The sequence below is a fragment of the Narcine bancroftii genome, chromosome 7 (genome assembly GCF_036971445.1).
Source record: "Narcine bancroftii isolate sNarBan1 chromosome 7, sNarBan1.hap1, whole genome shotgun sequence".
In the NCBI taxonomy this organism is placed as follows: Eukaryota; Metazoa; Chordata; class Chondrichthyes; order Torpediniformes; family Narcinidae; genus Narcine; species Narcine bancroftii.
In genome coordinates this window covers 2404061-2421687 of record NC_091475.1, presented here as the reverse complement: position 1 = coordinate 2421687, position 17627 = coordinate 2404061, and the positions used below count along the sequence as shown (strand labels likewise).

The 17627-nt window shown below is 38.2% G+C and overlaps 1 protein-coding gene across 7 annotated transcripts in view; it reads right to left on the bottom strand.

Moving 5' to 3' along the window:
- Window positions 1-17627, bottom strand: part of cfap91 (cilia and flagella associated protein 91) — a 68927-nt gene that overhangs the window by 32298 nt on the left and 19002 nt on the right. For all 7 annotated transcript variants that reach the window (XM_069888477.1, XM_069888483.1, XM_069888479.1 and 4 more), the window contains 5 exons: window positions 16577-16752; window positions 9428-9605; window positions 5623-5780; window positions 3474-3656; window positions 1464-1603 (listed from right to left, as the gene is read on the bottom strand). In XM_069888477.1, coding sequence (XP_069744578.1) covers window positions 1464-1603; window positions 3474-3656; window positions 5623-5780; window positions 9428-9605; window positions 16577-16752 — 835 coding nt within the window. The remainder of the gene's footprint in view (window positions 1-1463; window positions 1604-3473; window positions 3657-5622; window positions 5781-9427; window positions 9606-16576; window positions 16753-17627) is intronic.

Genomic DNA, 17627 nt, shown 5'->3' with positions numbered 1-17627 from the left:
ACCTTAAAAAAATGTTCTCCCATTCTCACCTGAATCTCATTTTTAATCACGCTCTTAAGAAAAGAGCTTTTGCTTGTTTATAAATCCCCAGTACTTTGATTTCTCTATTACTGGGTTTTAAGTGTTAACCATATAACCATATATCTAGTTGATGAATAGCACAAACCAGGAAACTGAACCTATATTAGATGCCATCATGGATTAGTTCTTTTAAAGGGGAGTGCACCACTATCTCAGTCTACCCCTGTGTCACATCAGCTGGGCAGGGAGTAGGTTATAAGATTTTACAATGGCTCAAATATCTTGGTTGATGAAGTCAAAAGTACAGGGAGGTACCAAATGATCCCACCATACCAAACTAGAACTGGCATGAAGTGGAAAGATTGAGGGGTACCATGATTACACTGCTGTCGAACTAGTTGCAGCACCTCACTGGTTTAGTCAAGTAATATCTATCAATATCATTAGATTTCTTCTCCTACAACTTCTCACACACTCTCTCTCGTCAACTCATAACAGTTACTTACCTTCTATCTGCACAATAATGTTTCAAGGAAGAGTCAATGGAGTCAACAAACAGGAGGGTTCCCTTTCCAAACACAATGCATTAATTAGCTAGAGTTATCAATCACAGGCTCTGATCGCAAAGATTCAGCAACCACCAAAAAGGTCAGACATCATGGTAGCTAGAGAGGTGGACTTAGATGATTTTTTTTTTTACAGATCACTCCTCCTTTTATCACACTGCAAGTTTGACACTGTATATTTGAAGTGTAAGTGTCTCTTTGCTTTTCCTTCACTGTGACCGTGTCCTCTTGCTTTTATTAGGAGTAACACACTTGGTGGGATTAATAAGATACTCATGGCAGGAGTGAAAAAAGCTTTCGCCACTCACCCAAAGTTCAAAATTGTGGTGCCAGTGAGCTTCCAAGCTGATCTGCAAATGACTCCAAAGCGCAGGCAAAAAATGTTTGATTGCCATTTCAAGCAGTGTAAGTGCACTGCATGGGGAGAAGAATTTCTTGAGTTAACTATAGTACTTCTCAATCCAAAAGATATGTTGCACTTTCAATGGGGAAGTGGGAAAGTGCACTGTTCCTCTTGACATCATCAAGATGAATTGGTTTATCACATCTATGCGAGTTGTAGTAAATATTCTGAATACAGTGTGAAACAATTGTTTTGCAGAGCTAATATAGAGATCATCAGTTGAACATCACTTAAGAAATAAGTACCATATATTAAAAATCCATTTTGAAGGGGGTCAAGGTCTAGGCCAATCTCTGTGTCTGTGTGCAGATTAATGGGCATGGAGTTGGTCTGATTGAGGCATGGATCAACATTTTTCCTTTACGCGGCTAACAAAGGAATCAGATTTTTGTGTATATTGTGATCATGTCAAGAAAAGGAATCTTGATTCAGAAGTCATCGTCCTAAAAACTGCGTCTTTTCATTAAATGTACCTTATGAAGATTAGCCAATTCCATTTCCTTTCGAGCAGAATACTTTAAGAAGCCATCCTTTGTCGTCTGTTTTGGTCTCTGAATTCGTATACGAGGCTGAGTAACAAAATCCGGCAGCGAATCCTCCAAATCTAGTAGACCTAAAACATTTTTAAAATGTTCGCTACAAGTCTGAAGCAGCTTTAAACCATTTGTGAACAATAAATAGCCTCTTCATCTTATCTTCTGAAGAGGAACTTAATTTTATAAATGGTATTTATATAGGTAGGCACAACATTCTGGGCCAAAGAGCCTGCACTGTTCCATTACATATTTTCTTTCTTTGCACCTTTCCTTATTTGGCCTGTAGAACTTTACAGTGGAGGAATCAGGACATTGAGATCTTTCACATCAACACTGCAGGTATACACATTTTGCTTCCCCCCCCCCCCCCCCCCCATACAGTGAATGATAAGAAAGTAATGTGCCACTTTTTCATGTTTTTCCTCATAATTGTTTTTAACAATTGAAAATCAGCTGCTGGAGATGTACAACTTACTATTATGTACACTTAATGCAGGCCAGGAGTTTTCAAATTTAAATCTTTCCTTACCACCCAGGAGATGTTATCAACAGGTAAAAAGTGGAAGTGTTGCAGATAGATCCTTTTTGAAGGGGTGTAACAGAATGCAAAAATGAAAATACATTGTGCTAATATCCAATTGATTGTTTGGAGAACATCTTAAAAGGTCTTTAAACATAAAATACAAGAGGAGAAAAATGGACTTGCTCCACCAACTTATTCCCATGAGCCCAGCACTGATCTCTCATCACCCATGATCCTGCAAGGCTCCAGGCCTGATCTGCCAGAGGTATACGATCTAGTAACAATTGGGAGATCAGAGGTTGGGAGGGTGAGCAAATTTAAATTCCTGGAAGTCACCATCTCTGAAGACCTTGCCTGGTCCCAACACATTAATGTAATCATGAAGAAAGCCCATAAATATATCTAAATATATCTGTCTTAAATATAATTAATGAGGTAGCCTCTGTTGCTTCATTGGGCAGAGAATTGTAGATTCATTACTCTCTGGGGCATCATGGTTGGCGTAGCAGTTAGCACAATGCCTTTACAGCGCCAGCGATTGGGATAGGGGTTCAAATCCTGCGCTGTCAGTAAGGACTTTGTACCTTCTCACCATAACTGCATGGGTTTTCCCCGGGGGCTCTGGTTTCCTCTCACTATTTGAAATGTACCAGGGTGCAGGTCAATTGGGTGTCAATTGGTTGTAAATTGGGCAGCACAGACTTGTAGGCTGAAATGGCCACTTTTGTGCTGTATGTCTAAATATAACATTTTTTTTAATTTAAAAAGCAATTCCTACACATCTACATTAGAAATCTACTCCACCAAATCTTCAATTTATGCCCCCGAGATATGCCGGTGGAAATAACTTTCCTTCCTTTACCCTTCAATATATTTAAAACTTTCTGTAAGATATCCTGAATTCCTGTGAGTATAATCCAAGGCTACTCAATAGCCTTGATTAACAGCATAGGTTAATCTCTCATCTCTCGAATCAACCTGGTGAACCTCCTCTGCACCCACCCATAAAGCTAGTCCATCTTTTCTCAAGCAAGGAGACCAGAATTATATGCAGTACTTCAGGTGCAACCTCACCAGTATCTTGTATAGTTGGATCAGAACTTCTCTGCTCCTAGATTCAATCCCTCTCACAATAAAGGCCAAAACTCCATTTGCCTTTTGGATAACCTGTTGCAGCTACAAACCAACCTTTTGCAAGACATGCACAGGCACTCCTAGTTCCAAGCCACAGCAGCATGCAATCTTTCACTATTTCATAGTTTGATCTTCCATTTTTCCTTCCAAACTGCACATTATAATGTGAGGCTTTGTTCATATTTTTGTAAAATGACTATAAAATGAAAGTTTTGTCATTCAGATTAAATGGACTCCAAAACAAATTAAAAGTTATACACAACCTATGCCTTACCATTTCAATGACTTACCATCATATGTGGATAGAAAATGGCTTTTCACAACAAATCGCTCTGAGTTCTGGTCTGCAAACTGGCCAATTCGAGAAATAGGAGCATAAACCTGTGAAGCATAATTTGCATAGTCCTTTATGAGGCTACGTCGTTCAAACTTCCCTTCCACATTTCTTCTCTTAGTTGTTAATTTTCTTATTTCTAGAATCAAAAACAAATAATAAAATCTCAGAACACAAATTTTCACTTAATTTAAAATTTAATTCTTGATACCAAGAATGTTTTTTTGAGAGATAAATGAATTGATAAATGGACTCAACATTCCTCATCCTGAAGACAAAAATGTCACTATGTTTGGATTGTAGAATTTGTGATCCTCCTTTGTATTCAACAAGTGATTTACTGGAAATAATAGGTCAGACAGCATCTATGGGAAAAGAGTCAACATTGCAGGACTGAGACCTTCAAAAATTATGACTTGCAAACTCATTTCTTTTCTCCCTTCACGTTCTTGCAAATGGATTAAAACACAAGAATGTAAGAAATAGGAGCAGGAGTTAGCCATCTGGCCCATCATGTGTGCTCTGCCATTCAATAGGATCATAGTTGATCTGGCCATGGACTCCAGTCAACCTATCTGCCTTTCCCCATAACTCTTAATTACCTTACAATGAAAGAAATCTAACTGTTTCTAATTTTTGTATCAATGTCCTCACTTCCATATGCATCTATAACATCTCTCTCTGGCATATTAGACATGATTTCCACCATGAAGACAAACAATGGTTTTTGTAAGCCTTGGATATTTCCACATTACCCAATATTAATTCCCTTTTCTCATCTTCCAAGGGACCTATGTTTACTTTAGCCACCCTTTTCTACTTTATATAATTCTACCAATTTATACTGTCTTTCAATATTTTGTGCTATCTTCCTTTCATAAGATATCTTCCCTTTCTTTAAAAAACAAATAGCCACCAAGCAAGCAATAAAGTTTTCCCACTCAAGCTTACAGTTTTTTTTTAAAATCTGCAGATTCTGGAAATCTGAAAGTAAAACAGAAACTATTGGAAATACTCGGTCAATGTGTGCAGAGAGATATAAATCAGAAATATTAATTCTGTTTCTCTCTTGAGAGAAATTACCTGTCTTAGTGAGTTATTCCAACAGGATAAACCTTTTAGTGTTAAGTAATACTTTGGAATCAATATTCCCACCTATATGGATTGATATTAGTCTCATAAAGTCTGAAACTTAACTAAAGATGACATTATATATGCTATGAGAGATATTAAAGTGATTTTAATAAATCACAAAGTCAGGTTTTTTTTTTAAAAGAGATCGCCTCTGCATGGCGGCACTGCCGGAACTACTGTAACGGCAATGATGCCTCTGGCATGGACCCGGGCGAATAGAGACACAGCGCTCCTCCAAAGGGTTAAGCCACCTGAACTTAATGCTGGCAGCTCTGTACAGGCATTAAACAGCCTGTTAGAGGAGCCAATGGCATTTTTGAAATAAAATCCTGCAACAATGGATCTGTGTCCAAAATGGCAGATTCTGTACTCAGCAGCAACAATGAGGGGTTGCAGACTCCAGGAGAGTAGTGGACTGGCGCAGGGCACCAGGAGCTGGGAGAAGGAGAACCAGAGGAGACCGCGGCACAGGACCAGCAAAGGGCTCAGTGGCTCAGGGGCCCACTCAAGCAGTGGGTGACTTGTGGTTGAGAGACCTGCATGGGCTGCTGGAAGCTGGGTCATGGGAACTAGGTAACAGTGCTGGGATTCGGGAGGGTGTTGAGGGCAAGAAGGGCTCCTGAAGGCTTGGATCTAGAGATTGGGTTGCCGAATGATCAAATAGAAGTCTGCAGCTGCGGAGGCTTCGGGTGCTCTGGAGGAGAATCCACAGACATTCAACGACTCTGAAAGGACCCTCTCTTGTTTCTCTTTCTCTCAAACTGTAAGGGGCACCGGACGTCACTAATGGCAACTCTTACAACAGGGAGAAGCCAACTTCATGTGATATTACATGTTGTGTCCTATTACATGACAATAAAGGAATTTTGAAGAGTCCAGCAAGATAGGAATAAGGTGTGGCTAAGATCTATGACAGGATATTTGTTTTCCTCAACATTTGCACATTATAAACATAAAAAAGGGTTAATGACCTTTGATGTGCTCCAACCTTATCTTCTTTATCATTGTTGCTTTCTTTTGTTGAAGTTTGGACCATTGTACATCAATCAATTTCACATTTATTTCCTGTTGTTTTGCTTCTCGTTGCTTTAACAAGTTCTTCAGAACATCTAGTCGAATTTCCTGAAGCCTCAAGAAAGTATAATAGACAAAATAAATCATATTGCAAGGCTGTCTTTTCAATCTCATAGAATTGCTGATAAAGAAGGGCAAGGAATTCAATTTTCCCTTCCCAATTCTCCTTTGAAAACTACTGCTGAATCGGACTCCTTAACCCTTTTAGGCAATGGATTTTAAATAATAAGCCCCTGCTTATTATTTTATCCCCAATAAAAAAACCCACTATCCTTTGTGTATCTTTTTACACAATTACTGCAAATCGACATCTGCTCGTTACAATCCATTTGCCACTGAATTAGATACTTTGGTGTATTTTTATAAACAATGAATAATGCTAAAGTATAGCGATGATCCTTTAACAAATTTAGATCTTCAAATTTCAGATTTATTGTCAAACATGACATCACATAACACCCCAAGGTTCTTTTTCCTGTGGGTGAGGCAGAATTACCACTTATTGAGGTCAGTGCAAAAAAAACTGACTCAATGTACACATGTAAATAAATAAAGAAATGTAAACAACCTAATTGTGCAATAGGGAGAGAGAGAGAAAAAATCAATATAATGCACAATTGAGAGTCCTCAAATGAGTCCCTGATTGAGTTTGTTGTTGAGGAGTCTGATGGTGAAGGGGGAGCAGCTGTTCCTGAACCTGGTGGTGGAAATTTGTAGCACTGAGACCTCTTTCCTGAGGGTAGCAGCAAGAACAGAGCATACGCTGGGTGGTGCGGATCCTTGATGATTGCTGCTGCTCTCCGAGGGCACCATTCCATGTAGGTGTTCTCGATGGTGGTGAGGTTTTATCTGTGATCCATTACCTTAGGCTCAGGGATATTGGTGTCCCATGCCAGACTGTGATACATTTTCCACCTCACATTTGTATAAATTTACCAGGGTTTCCAACGTCATGCCAAACTTCTGCAAACTCCTGAGAAAGTAGAGGCACTGATGCCATTAGTGTACTAGGTCCAGGAAAGATCCTCCAAGGTAATGACTCCAAAGAACTTCAAATTTGCTCACCTTCTCCACCTCTGATCCCCAATGACCACTGGATTGTTATTATATTTTCTCCATCCGCCTTTTTAAATATTCTCATTTAAATGAAACAATTTACTGTGTTAATTCCTCCAATGTGAAAGTAGGAAACAAGAATTTTTCTGATAAAAAACATCCTGTTTTAAAAAAGTTTCATAGCACACGCAATCAGATGACAGGGCACTGGTAAGAAAGAGGGTGGAGTTAGGGGGAAAGGCTCCGAAAGATGATACTTGGTGGAGCAGATCAAGGGCAAAAACAAAAATGGAGCTACCCCTCATATACACTAAGCAATTTTTCCAAATTGCTGCTGAGTTGTAAATATCATTATTTTCATTGAAACATTTCTCCGTGGGAATCAGAACAAGCTAATTGAATGGTATTGTGAATAAATGAAGAACTAAAAGAAGATTTAATCTAATATAAAAGATTCAGCACAGGCATTTAGATTTTGATGGACATAAGGAGGAATGCAGGAAAGATTAAGAAAAATGAAAGGCAAAGCAAAATTGCAAAAACAAATTATTAAAATGTAATCCATTCCAAGTATACATAAATAATAAAACATAAAGGATAGGCCCAAAAAAATAACTATAGATGATTATTTCTTTTTTTTTCTTTGGCTTGGCTTCGCGGACGAAGATTTATGGAGGGGGTAAATGTCCACGTCAGCTGCAGGCTCGTTTGTGGCTGACAAGTCCGATGCGGGACAGGCAGGCACGGTTGCAGCGGTTGCAGGGGAAAATTGGTTGGTTGGGGTTGGGTGTTGGGTTTTTCCTCCTTTGCCTTTTGTCAGTGAGGTGGGCTCTGCGGTCTTCTTCAAAGGAGGTTGCTGCCCGCCGAACTGTGAGGCGCCAAGATGCACGGTTTGAGGCGATATCAGCCCACTGGCGGTGGTCAATGTGGCAGGCACCAAGAGATTTCTTTAGGCAGTCCTTGTACCTCTTCTTTGGTGCACCTCTGTCATGGTGGCCAGTGGAGAGCTCGCCATATAACACGATCTTGGGAAGGCGATGGTCCTCCATTCTGGAGACGTGACCCACCCAGTGCAGCTGGATCTTCAGCAGCGTGGACTCGATGCTGTCGACCTCTGCCATCTCGAGTACTTCGATTTTAGGGATGAAAGCGCTCCAATGAATGTTGAGGATGGAGCGGAGACAACGCTGGTGGAAGCGTTCTAGGAGCCGTAGGTGATGCCGGTAGAGGACCCATGATTCGGAGCCGAACAGGAGTGTGGGTATGACAACGGCTCTGTATACGCTTATCTTTGTGAGGTTTTTCAGTTGGTTGTTTTTCCAGACTCTTTTGTGTAGTCTTCCAAAGGCGCTATTTGCCTTGGCGAGTCTGTTGTCTATCTCGTTGTCGATCCTTGCATCTGATGAAATGGTGCAGCCATTTCGCACTTTGTATCGCACTTTTATATCACACATCACAAAGGCATCATGAAATAAACGCTGACCCTGAACCACAAAATGAGATCAAGGCTGTTGACTAAGGTGAAAAGCAGTCTGTCTTAAATAGTCTTAGACAGAAAAGGAAGTTAGAGAGCTAGAAAAATTTAGAACAAGGATAAGCATGCAAACTCACTGTGTAATGACAGAACTGGCAGAATCCTTTGTCTACACTTGTAATAAACTGTATCATGAAATGAACTCATTAATCTAGAAAATAGGACCCTGTGGGATTACATTTTGTGCACTTTGTAATCCAACTGCAATTGCAATAATTCTAGACTTTGTACTCGTTCTTCTGAACATCTAATGCCTGTGTTAATGCAAAACAAACTTGTGTCATTAGTATTTGCATCTTACTATGCACAATATACATATTGATATGGGTATAGTACTCATACCCCTTCATAAATCTTCGTCCGCGAAGCCAAGCCAGAGTAAAGAAAGAAAGTACTCTGTTTTTGTGGATTCTAAGCAACTTCTGTCATTGGAAGCTTTTTGCTTTCTATACCTATGCACTATCACTCATGATGCAAAAATGCACCAAAACACTTCCAACTAGAAAAGTCATAATGCAGGAAACATAGCAGATAATATACATTCAGCAAAGTCCTCCAAACAATCATGAAATAAATGAATGATCAATTATTTTTAGGTACGTAATAGCTCAAAGATAAATTTTGGGAAAACCAGTAAGAGAACTCCCAAGTTCCATTCTGAATTTTATTATTATACTACTTTAAGTGAGAGAGACGTCAGACAAAACTTCAATTAAACCTTATTCAAAAGTCAATACAAATGACTGTCCAATTCTCCTTCAATACTGAAGTACTAATCTACAAAAAGATCAGTTAGAATAATCTAATTTCCAAGTTGCTGCTTCCTTTTATCTATTGTTGTCTCCCAATAAACTTATTCTTACTTAACACATGTTCAAAGTAAACTTATATCATATTCCATTAACTTCTCATTCAAACTAAATGAATCCTTTCTTTTTTTTTTGGCTTGGCACATAGAACACATCAGCCCATAAAGTTGTGTTAATCTTTGTAAACCAACTCCACAATAATCTAATATTTCCCCACTTCACACCCAAAAGCCTCTATTTTTCTTACATCCATGTGCCCAAGAGCATTTTGAATGTCCTTAATGTACCAGCCTTAATGCATACTTTTCAATTTCTTGCTCCCGGAAAGTCCACTCATTTCTCTCCATCTCCTCCATCATCTTTTTCCTCTTCTCAAATTGCCAGCGGTCACTCAGTGGAGGTAGAGAAGCTTCCCAAACCCTCTTTGCTCGTGCACGTTGTATCATTTCCACTTCCGCTAAACCTGCTGGCAAACCTCGGCCTGCAGTCACGTGGAAGAAATGGAATATTCAAGGAATTGAGAAAGGGTCTAGAATGTGCTTTAAGAAAACAATTATTTCTTTGAAACATAAATTCTCAAAGATTGTAAAAGGACTGCTTTTTATTTTTTCTCAAGCCCACTCTATATCTATTGATACAAATCAAATATATACAAGTTATCCTTCAATGTTTTGAATTACGCACAGGAAAACCATGTACAATTGCATCCTATTTTCAAATAAGATGCATCTCACATAGTGTTCAGGATGCCTTCCCAGGAATGAGAACATGAGTGGAGTCAGTGATAAAAGGGGTCATTACAGCTTTATACAAGGAAGAGCATACTGATGATGCAGTTGTGCCTGGGAACAAGTTAAAGGCTTAGCCCTCTGCTGACACACCTGCAACAATGACACTGTAAACTTCATCTCATCATTACGTGACTTGATGCAATTGGTTCCTTTAAGTGTTGGAATTGGACAGGCTGGGGAAGGTGTGCAGCCACTCAGCTGGCCTTTAAGCCTGTTACCATAGAAATAAAATCTCCAGGTAGGGACGAGCTCTCATCTGCTGCTATCTGAAAGGAGTTTGTATATGGATGGCCCCATGATTTGCATGGATTTACAAACCGAGTTGGTAGGTTAATTGGGTGGCATGGGTTTCAATAGCCAGAATCCATTTCTACCATGCTGTATCATGTTCTTGGGAAAACAGCATCTTCCTTCACATCAACGGGAGAGATTACATCATCTGGGCAGACAGTCAATTTACTAATTTAGTAATGGTACACATTCATGCTAGCCAATCTGTCTATAGCCTCATGTACTGTCAAACCAAGACCACACGCATATTTGAGGAGCAAACACCTAATTTTCCGTGTTTTCTGGCATTGTCATTGACATCTCCAGTTTCTGCTCATCTACTCACTGTTCTTCCTCGCTCTTCTCCGTCCCTTTGTCTTCTTTCCTCCAGCTCTCCACCCCCTTCTCTCTCCATTCACAGAGCCATCTTCTCTCCCCCTTTTTGCTGGTGTGCCCTCCCTCCCTTATCCACTCATTACCTACTGCCTTAGGGACTGTGTTCCTCCCCCTGCCCCTCACCACATCTATTTTTTTGGGCACCTGCCCACATTTTGTCCATATCTTTATGAAGGGCTGAAGCCTGATAATGGTTATGTATCTTTATCTGTAGCGATTATCTTCCTGTATAGTTGCCTGAAGAGCTTGGAATGTCCTTGTTTATGACTCGTTCATCAAAAAAAGATTCATGACAAAGTTGAATAGAGTTTTTCCTGGTTTATTAGATTTAATATGGGTTATTACTTATCAACATTGATATCTGAGTAAAAGATACTTAAAACTATACTTAATACATTACTTAACACATTATTTGAAACAGTCAATAAAGTTCAGGTCTATTCCAAGAGCATCCATCTTCTCAGAACAATTCAAAACTGACCATCTTATCTCAACCTTGGTCTCACAGGCTGCAACTCAGAAGCATTCAAACAAATTCAGGCTGCCACAGAGTGGCAGCCCAAGTATACAAGTGAATTTAAATCATTTTAACCCTTACAATACCGGCCCCTAATTATAACTTTAAAAAAATTACCACTACAAAGAAAATCAAATATAGTAATGCATCAGGTAAATATCAAAGTGAAAGTCAATCATTAAATCTTTCTGCTTCTTGTAAAAGACATATTTTAGTAATCGTTCTGTTCAGAAAGTTAGTTTTAATTTCCAAGGTATTCACTTTCTTGAGGGCACGAGGAGACTTCTTTCTCCTTTTCTTTTTCTCCTGCAGCCTGTTTTAGAAAAGGTAGGACCTGAATAACATTGGTCCACTCTGGCTGTTATTGTTTTTCCTGTAATTCCGGATTCAATTTTGTAACTTCCAATTCAGTCGCATTTTCTGATAATTTATCATGAAGTATTTTTAAAATCAGATTCTCTCTCTATATTTATTATCTGGGTCTTCAACAATGTAATATTTCCTTTTTGCATATTCAAGGAACATTCTCCATTGTTTAATAACACAATACAACTGACTATGGAAAGCAATGACTTGTTCTCTTTCAAAAACTGAATCTCCTCCTCCAACCTTCTACATCTTGATAATGCTGAATCCCTTTCTTCAATAACTGCATTCAATTTTTTAAGCAGCTATTCTATTCTTCCTCTTAGTTTTATGAATTCTCATTACAATTAATTCTCCATTCTTGTCAACTGCTCTCTGAGCTTCTCTTTTCGTTACTTCCAAAACTGAAGAATCTCAGAGCAGTTTCGTTTCCAAGTACAAAGTTAAAATATTTTTAGTTACTCCTTTCTGGATCATCCAATATTTCAAAGTTTTTTTTCAACATTTTGTATTCTGAAGGCAGTTGCACCTTATTGTCACATTTGTTCCCAAACATTTGTTTCATTCCTGCCCTTGATTTAATTTCACAGGAATAATCACCAGCAATACTTACAGAATCTTCTAATGCTTTATTTTCATCCATTTTTGATGAAAACAATTTCTTATTTACTGATTTAGATGCTCTTGACTTATTTTCATCAGTAAAATTCTCTAAGAACTGTATTCTTCTGAAGGTTCTTTGAGTTTCACAACAGATATATTGACCCTTGTTGACTGTTTCTGAGCAATATCATTCTAATGGTCCATTAATAGGGCATGATCCATCTCTCACACTAGGGATTACTTCTATTGGTTCCAGAGCCTTTGATATATTTAAATTAATTAGCAGCTTGATCTCATGGTATATCCACCTTCTTCAGATATGGTCACTGATCCACATCACTTTGATGTGGGATGCTTCCTTTATGCACAGGCTTAGTTTTCTCTGTCTATATGCTGGGAAGATCACAAAAATTGTCACAGTGTTTTCTAGCAACCTCTAATCCTAAAACCACGTTAGTGTAAACGTCCTTTCTTTGCCCCATGGTTTTCAATAGAATCTTTGTCTTTTTTCCTTCAAGCCTTTTCATAAGGCCCACAGTGCAAAATGATGCATTGCTTCCTGGGTCAAGAAATGCACAAGTAGTACTGTTGCATTCCCATCCTTGGCCTTAATTTGGACAGGCACTATCGAGAGTTTGCAGTTATCTGCACCGACTCCAATAAGACCACTTGTCAATACAGAAGTTTCATACATCACAGCTGAATCGCTTTTTGAAGTCTTTGCTGAGGTGTCCTTTACACAGACATGCAAAACACACTCCATTTTCCTTCAAAAAAGTAATTCTTTCACTCTGCAACTTCTTTTCCATCCGTGCACATTTTTCAAAATCGTGTTTATCATTACATGATAAACATTTCTTCTCAACAGGGAACTTTCCCTTTTCCTTAATTTCTTTATTCACCCTGTCAGAGATGTGGCAAATGTACCTTTTCTTCAATTTTGGTTGAGGATATGATTTGGACTTTTCAACTTCTTTACTCATTGTTTGAGTATTCTTAATTCCTTACACTGGATCTGTGATAACATCCACTTGTCCTTAAATGAAATCCACCAAATCCATAAAAGTATTCAACAACTTATCTTTTCCATAATTCTCTCATCCAGTTGAGTAATATATCTACAATGTTTACCATATTCTGAGGTACATCAAGCTCTCAACTACAGCCAATCTCCATCATGACATTACAACATCCTCTGAGAAAGAGGGCGTAAGCTTGGAAACCATTCGCATCCTCTGGTCTTATTGACCCTTCTGTACATAAGCTCTAGAAATTCTATGCTTGTCACTAAAGTGTTTCTCTAGCCATTTTGATTTGGAGCCATATGTTGGCAACTCTTTACAAGTTCTCTTGATCGTCCACTTGTGAATTGAAGCAAATACTCTAAACAATCCTCCGAGCTGTGACTTTTAATTTTAATACCACGTTCAAAGCTTTTTATAAACCTTTGAAATTGAAGTGGGTTACCATCAAAAATTTTGGGAAGAGTGTGTCTGTAACTGAATTAACAATGCAGCCATTTCATCCTGCTTTGTCATGCCTAGTTTTACCTGGATTGTCCACCTGGATTTCTGATCCTTGCCAGGAGCTCCTGGTATGACCCTATATGAGATGGCATTGGACTCCCATTTTTGTCCAATGCAGCCATCATCTGGGTTTGATCTCTGGATCTTTGGATCCACCTCATTAATTCGGGATCTCACTTATCTCGCATTCGCCGCACTGGCTCAGCCTCTCCACTGCCTCTTTCAAGACCAAGTCCAAATTGTGGCTGTTACACTGGCTCTGCACCAAGTTTTTAAAAATATTTTATTTAAAATTTTACATCCAAGTAATCACATACTTTTACATAAGCAAAATTTGATTAGATTTGAAATTAAAGTCATTATATGGTGATTTTTACCCTCTCATCCTTTGCCCTCCCCCCTCCCTCTTATACCCCCTTGCCACTGAAAAACATAATAGAAATAGATATAACATATAGTTATATGGAAAAAAATAGAAAAAGAGAAAGATAATATTATTCTGGATTGCACAAAGGATCAGCTCACACATTAAGAGGCCAGAAATACATTTTTACATATTTATGCCTAAACTTTGGATATACAGGATCCAAATTTGTAAGAAAGTAGAATATTTATTTCTTAAATTACATGTAATTTTCTCCAAAGGTACATAACTTAGAATTTCCATATTCCATCTCTCCATACCTAAAATTTGCACCAAGTCATAATTTGCGCGCTTCTTGTGGTTTAACACTAGTTCATCTTTGTACCTCGACCTGTCTCTTCCAAGACCAGACCAATATTGTGGATCTAACGTTGACTCAGCTTGGAGTTCTTCATCAAAATTTTATGTTTTCAATCATTTACTTTGAGCACCAGATATGAACTTTCCAGTGCCTGTAACCTGGCCTCAATAATAGCAATTTCTTTTGTCCACTTCTAGTTGCTTCCTTTGCTTTTTTAGCTCCATTTCCTCCATTCTTAGCTGCTTCTCCTCAGCTCCTTTTCTCTTGTTGTTGCCGCACCCATGCCCATCTTATCTGCTCCTCCTTATCTTCTAAGTTCAATTCAAACAGAAACATTTTCTTTTCCACTTTAAGAGTTGCTGCGCCTGCTTGCATCTTTAAAAGCTTGAAACTCTGGATCCTGCTCTAGAGCTCCTCCTGCTGGAAATATTTGATGCACTTTTGCTAGGTCCAATTAGGTCTTGTGTGTTAGGTGATGCTTTAATCTCTGACCATGTCTCCATTTTGGATTGGCCATCCTCCACACCACCATCTTGTGGCATAGCTTCAGCCACTATTAAGAATTTGGTCTCAACCTCTATTAATGATTTTTGCCGTAATTTTAGATGTTTTATTTTCTTTATCTATATTCTCCCTCAGTCTTGCTTGAACAGTCATTTTATTTCCTTTTGTATCTAATTGCCCCCTTTGCAATTCTTCCATAAGCTGTTACTTTCATCTTGACACGGTTCCTTAGCAGCTGCTGTGTTTTCATCGCAGATTTTAAACATGCACAACAATTTTTTCAAAACCAAAACAATCCTAATCAGACAAGCAGCTCCAAATCCCCAAAACTGTATTCTATTCTGTGATAAACACAGAAGGCTTACCGCTTCAAACAATGGTGTCGAATGTTGCTCATCAAGCTGCTCTCAACAGAGTCCTCAATCATCTTTCTAAATAGTTGCCTGGAGAGCTTGGAATATCCTTGTTTATGACTCGTTCATTGAAAAATATTTATGAGAAAGTTGAATAGCGTTTTCCAGGTTTATTAGGCCTTATATGGGCTATTACTTATCAACTTTGATATCCAATTAAAAGATAATTAATACTATACTTGAGACCATAATACTTGCATGTTACTTGAAATGGTCAATAAAGTTCAGGTCTATTTCAAGACCCTCCATCTTCTCAGAACAATTAAAAACTGGCCGTCTTATCTCAAAACCATTGAGTTTGACCTTGGTCTCACAGGCTTCAACCACAGAAGCATTCAAAGGAATGCAAAACAAATGCCGGCTGCCACAGACTGGCAGCCCAAGAATACATATGATTTTAAGTTATTTTAATCCTTACATTTTTGATATATAAAGTACATTGTCTGACCAGCTGAGTTTCTCCAGCATTGTGTTTTTACTTCAACCATGGTGTCTGAGGACTTTCATGTTTTCTTATGTAACCCTCTCCATACTGAACTGCAGCACCATTGACCCCTACCCACCCAACAATTGACCTCACAAAGCAGGCTCTGCACACTCCATTATTGTCCCACTCCAGAGCCGTGTGATGCAGAGTCCATTGCTTCTTTGCTTCCAAAACACCAGAGAGCAAGGAATTGAACCAGGATCACATACACACGTATATTTATTCAGATTCCAAGACTAAGAGGGCTATATCAATTCAGCATTCTGTAAAGTAGGGCAAGCCAAACAACCAGTGTATACCTCAACCTTTATGGCATATTCAGTAAAGTTCTGAGCAGAGAAAATTATATTATTGGAATGTTCAGTATATGCCCTCAATTCCTCTTGAATTAATCTTCATGCAAGTGAAACAACAATACAGAAATGACTTGCATCACCTGGGACAGCAGTGGAAAGAAATGGTTATTTACACTTGAACAGAAAAGACAAAGTTAATAAGCCGCCACGTTTTTAATGGTTATGAAATTAAAGACAACAAAATTCATTTTAAAAAATACATTGTGGGGGTGCATAATTACTAAACATTAATGAATAAATCCTCACTGAAATAAACTTGATGCCTGCAAGCCTGTTGATGTTCCCAATCCTTTATTGCCACATTCCTGTTAACCTGGTTGAAAATTTTATCAAGAGAACACTTAAGTGGAATTATTTTATTTTTATAAATTACAAGAAAAGCACTGTAAGAGGTATTCCATAACACATCAGTTATTAGCATTACATTACTTGAATCGTCATCAAATTGCTAATTCACTAATTATTTTTCCACACTTCTGAAGCTTACACGGAACTCACCAAATTTCAATGCAGCAAGTGTGAGGAGCTCAGGTGCCGACCCAGGACGCACAGCATATTCTGGAGAGTATGGGTCAGTTTGTGTTTCACTGTCCCTGTAATCTGTCTGAACTCCCACTGTCTGTCTGTCTGGGGTCTGAAAATCAAAATCCTCATAATTTGTCAGAGAGCCAGCCCTAAAAATAGAAAACAAACACATTTTGGAATACAAAAACAAAACAAATACCACCTCTAGAAATTTAGATGTACACTGTACAAGGCAAGTACTTAAATCAAAACGACATTTGCAAAGGATTTACAGTTAGCTATCTAGATGTAACTGACGAGGACAAATTCTTACAGAATTCAACAAGAAAAGTATTTTTCACAACCTCAGGGTATTCAAAAGTTTGGGAATATAGTGATGGCTGAATATAGTGTCCATTTATTCACATACTGTGATGTAGAAATAAATAACCAGACAAGAAATTATATTTAAAACCATAAATATTATTGGCTGAGAGATCATTCTAATCACGATACAGGAATAGCTCCACTTTTCCATCTTCATCTGTTCCAGTCATTTTGTCTAAAAGAGAACATTGTGTCTCTGTTCTTTATATCTCAATACTCCAGAACCTCATGAGAACGCCAATTAATCCTGCATTTATGTACTCAACTCTCAAAAACCCAAGATTTCTGCCAAAAGTATCAACATTTGGATTGGTATATTCATACAAGGTCAATGAGCAATATTCATTAATAGGGCTCTATTAAATTCACTCAAGGGATATTGTTTCATTAAAATATTGTCGACACTCTGCTTCCTTCATTCCATTCATCTTATAGCTACATTAACAATATTTCTTGAAGCATTCCATTGCCAAGATTTCATATTAATTCTGTTAAATTTATATTTATTTAAACAAATCTTTCAACGCCTTGTCCCTATTTAACATAATGAAACCCAGATTTGCAGAATTAAATGAATGAACTGGCTTCTTAAATTTGTTTTCAATTCCTAATTGCAAACTTTGTTCTACCTAAGTAACAGAATAAGTTAATATGTTTT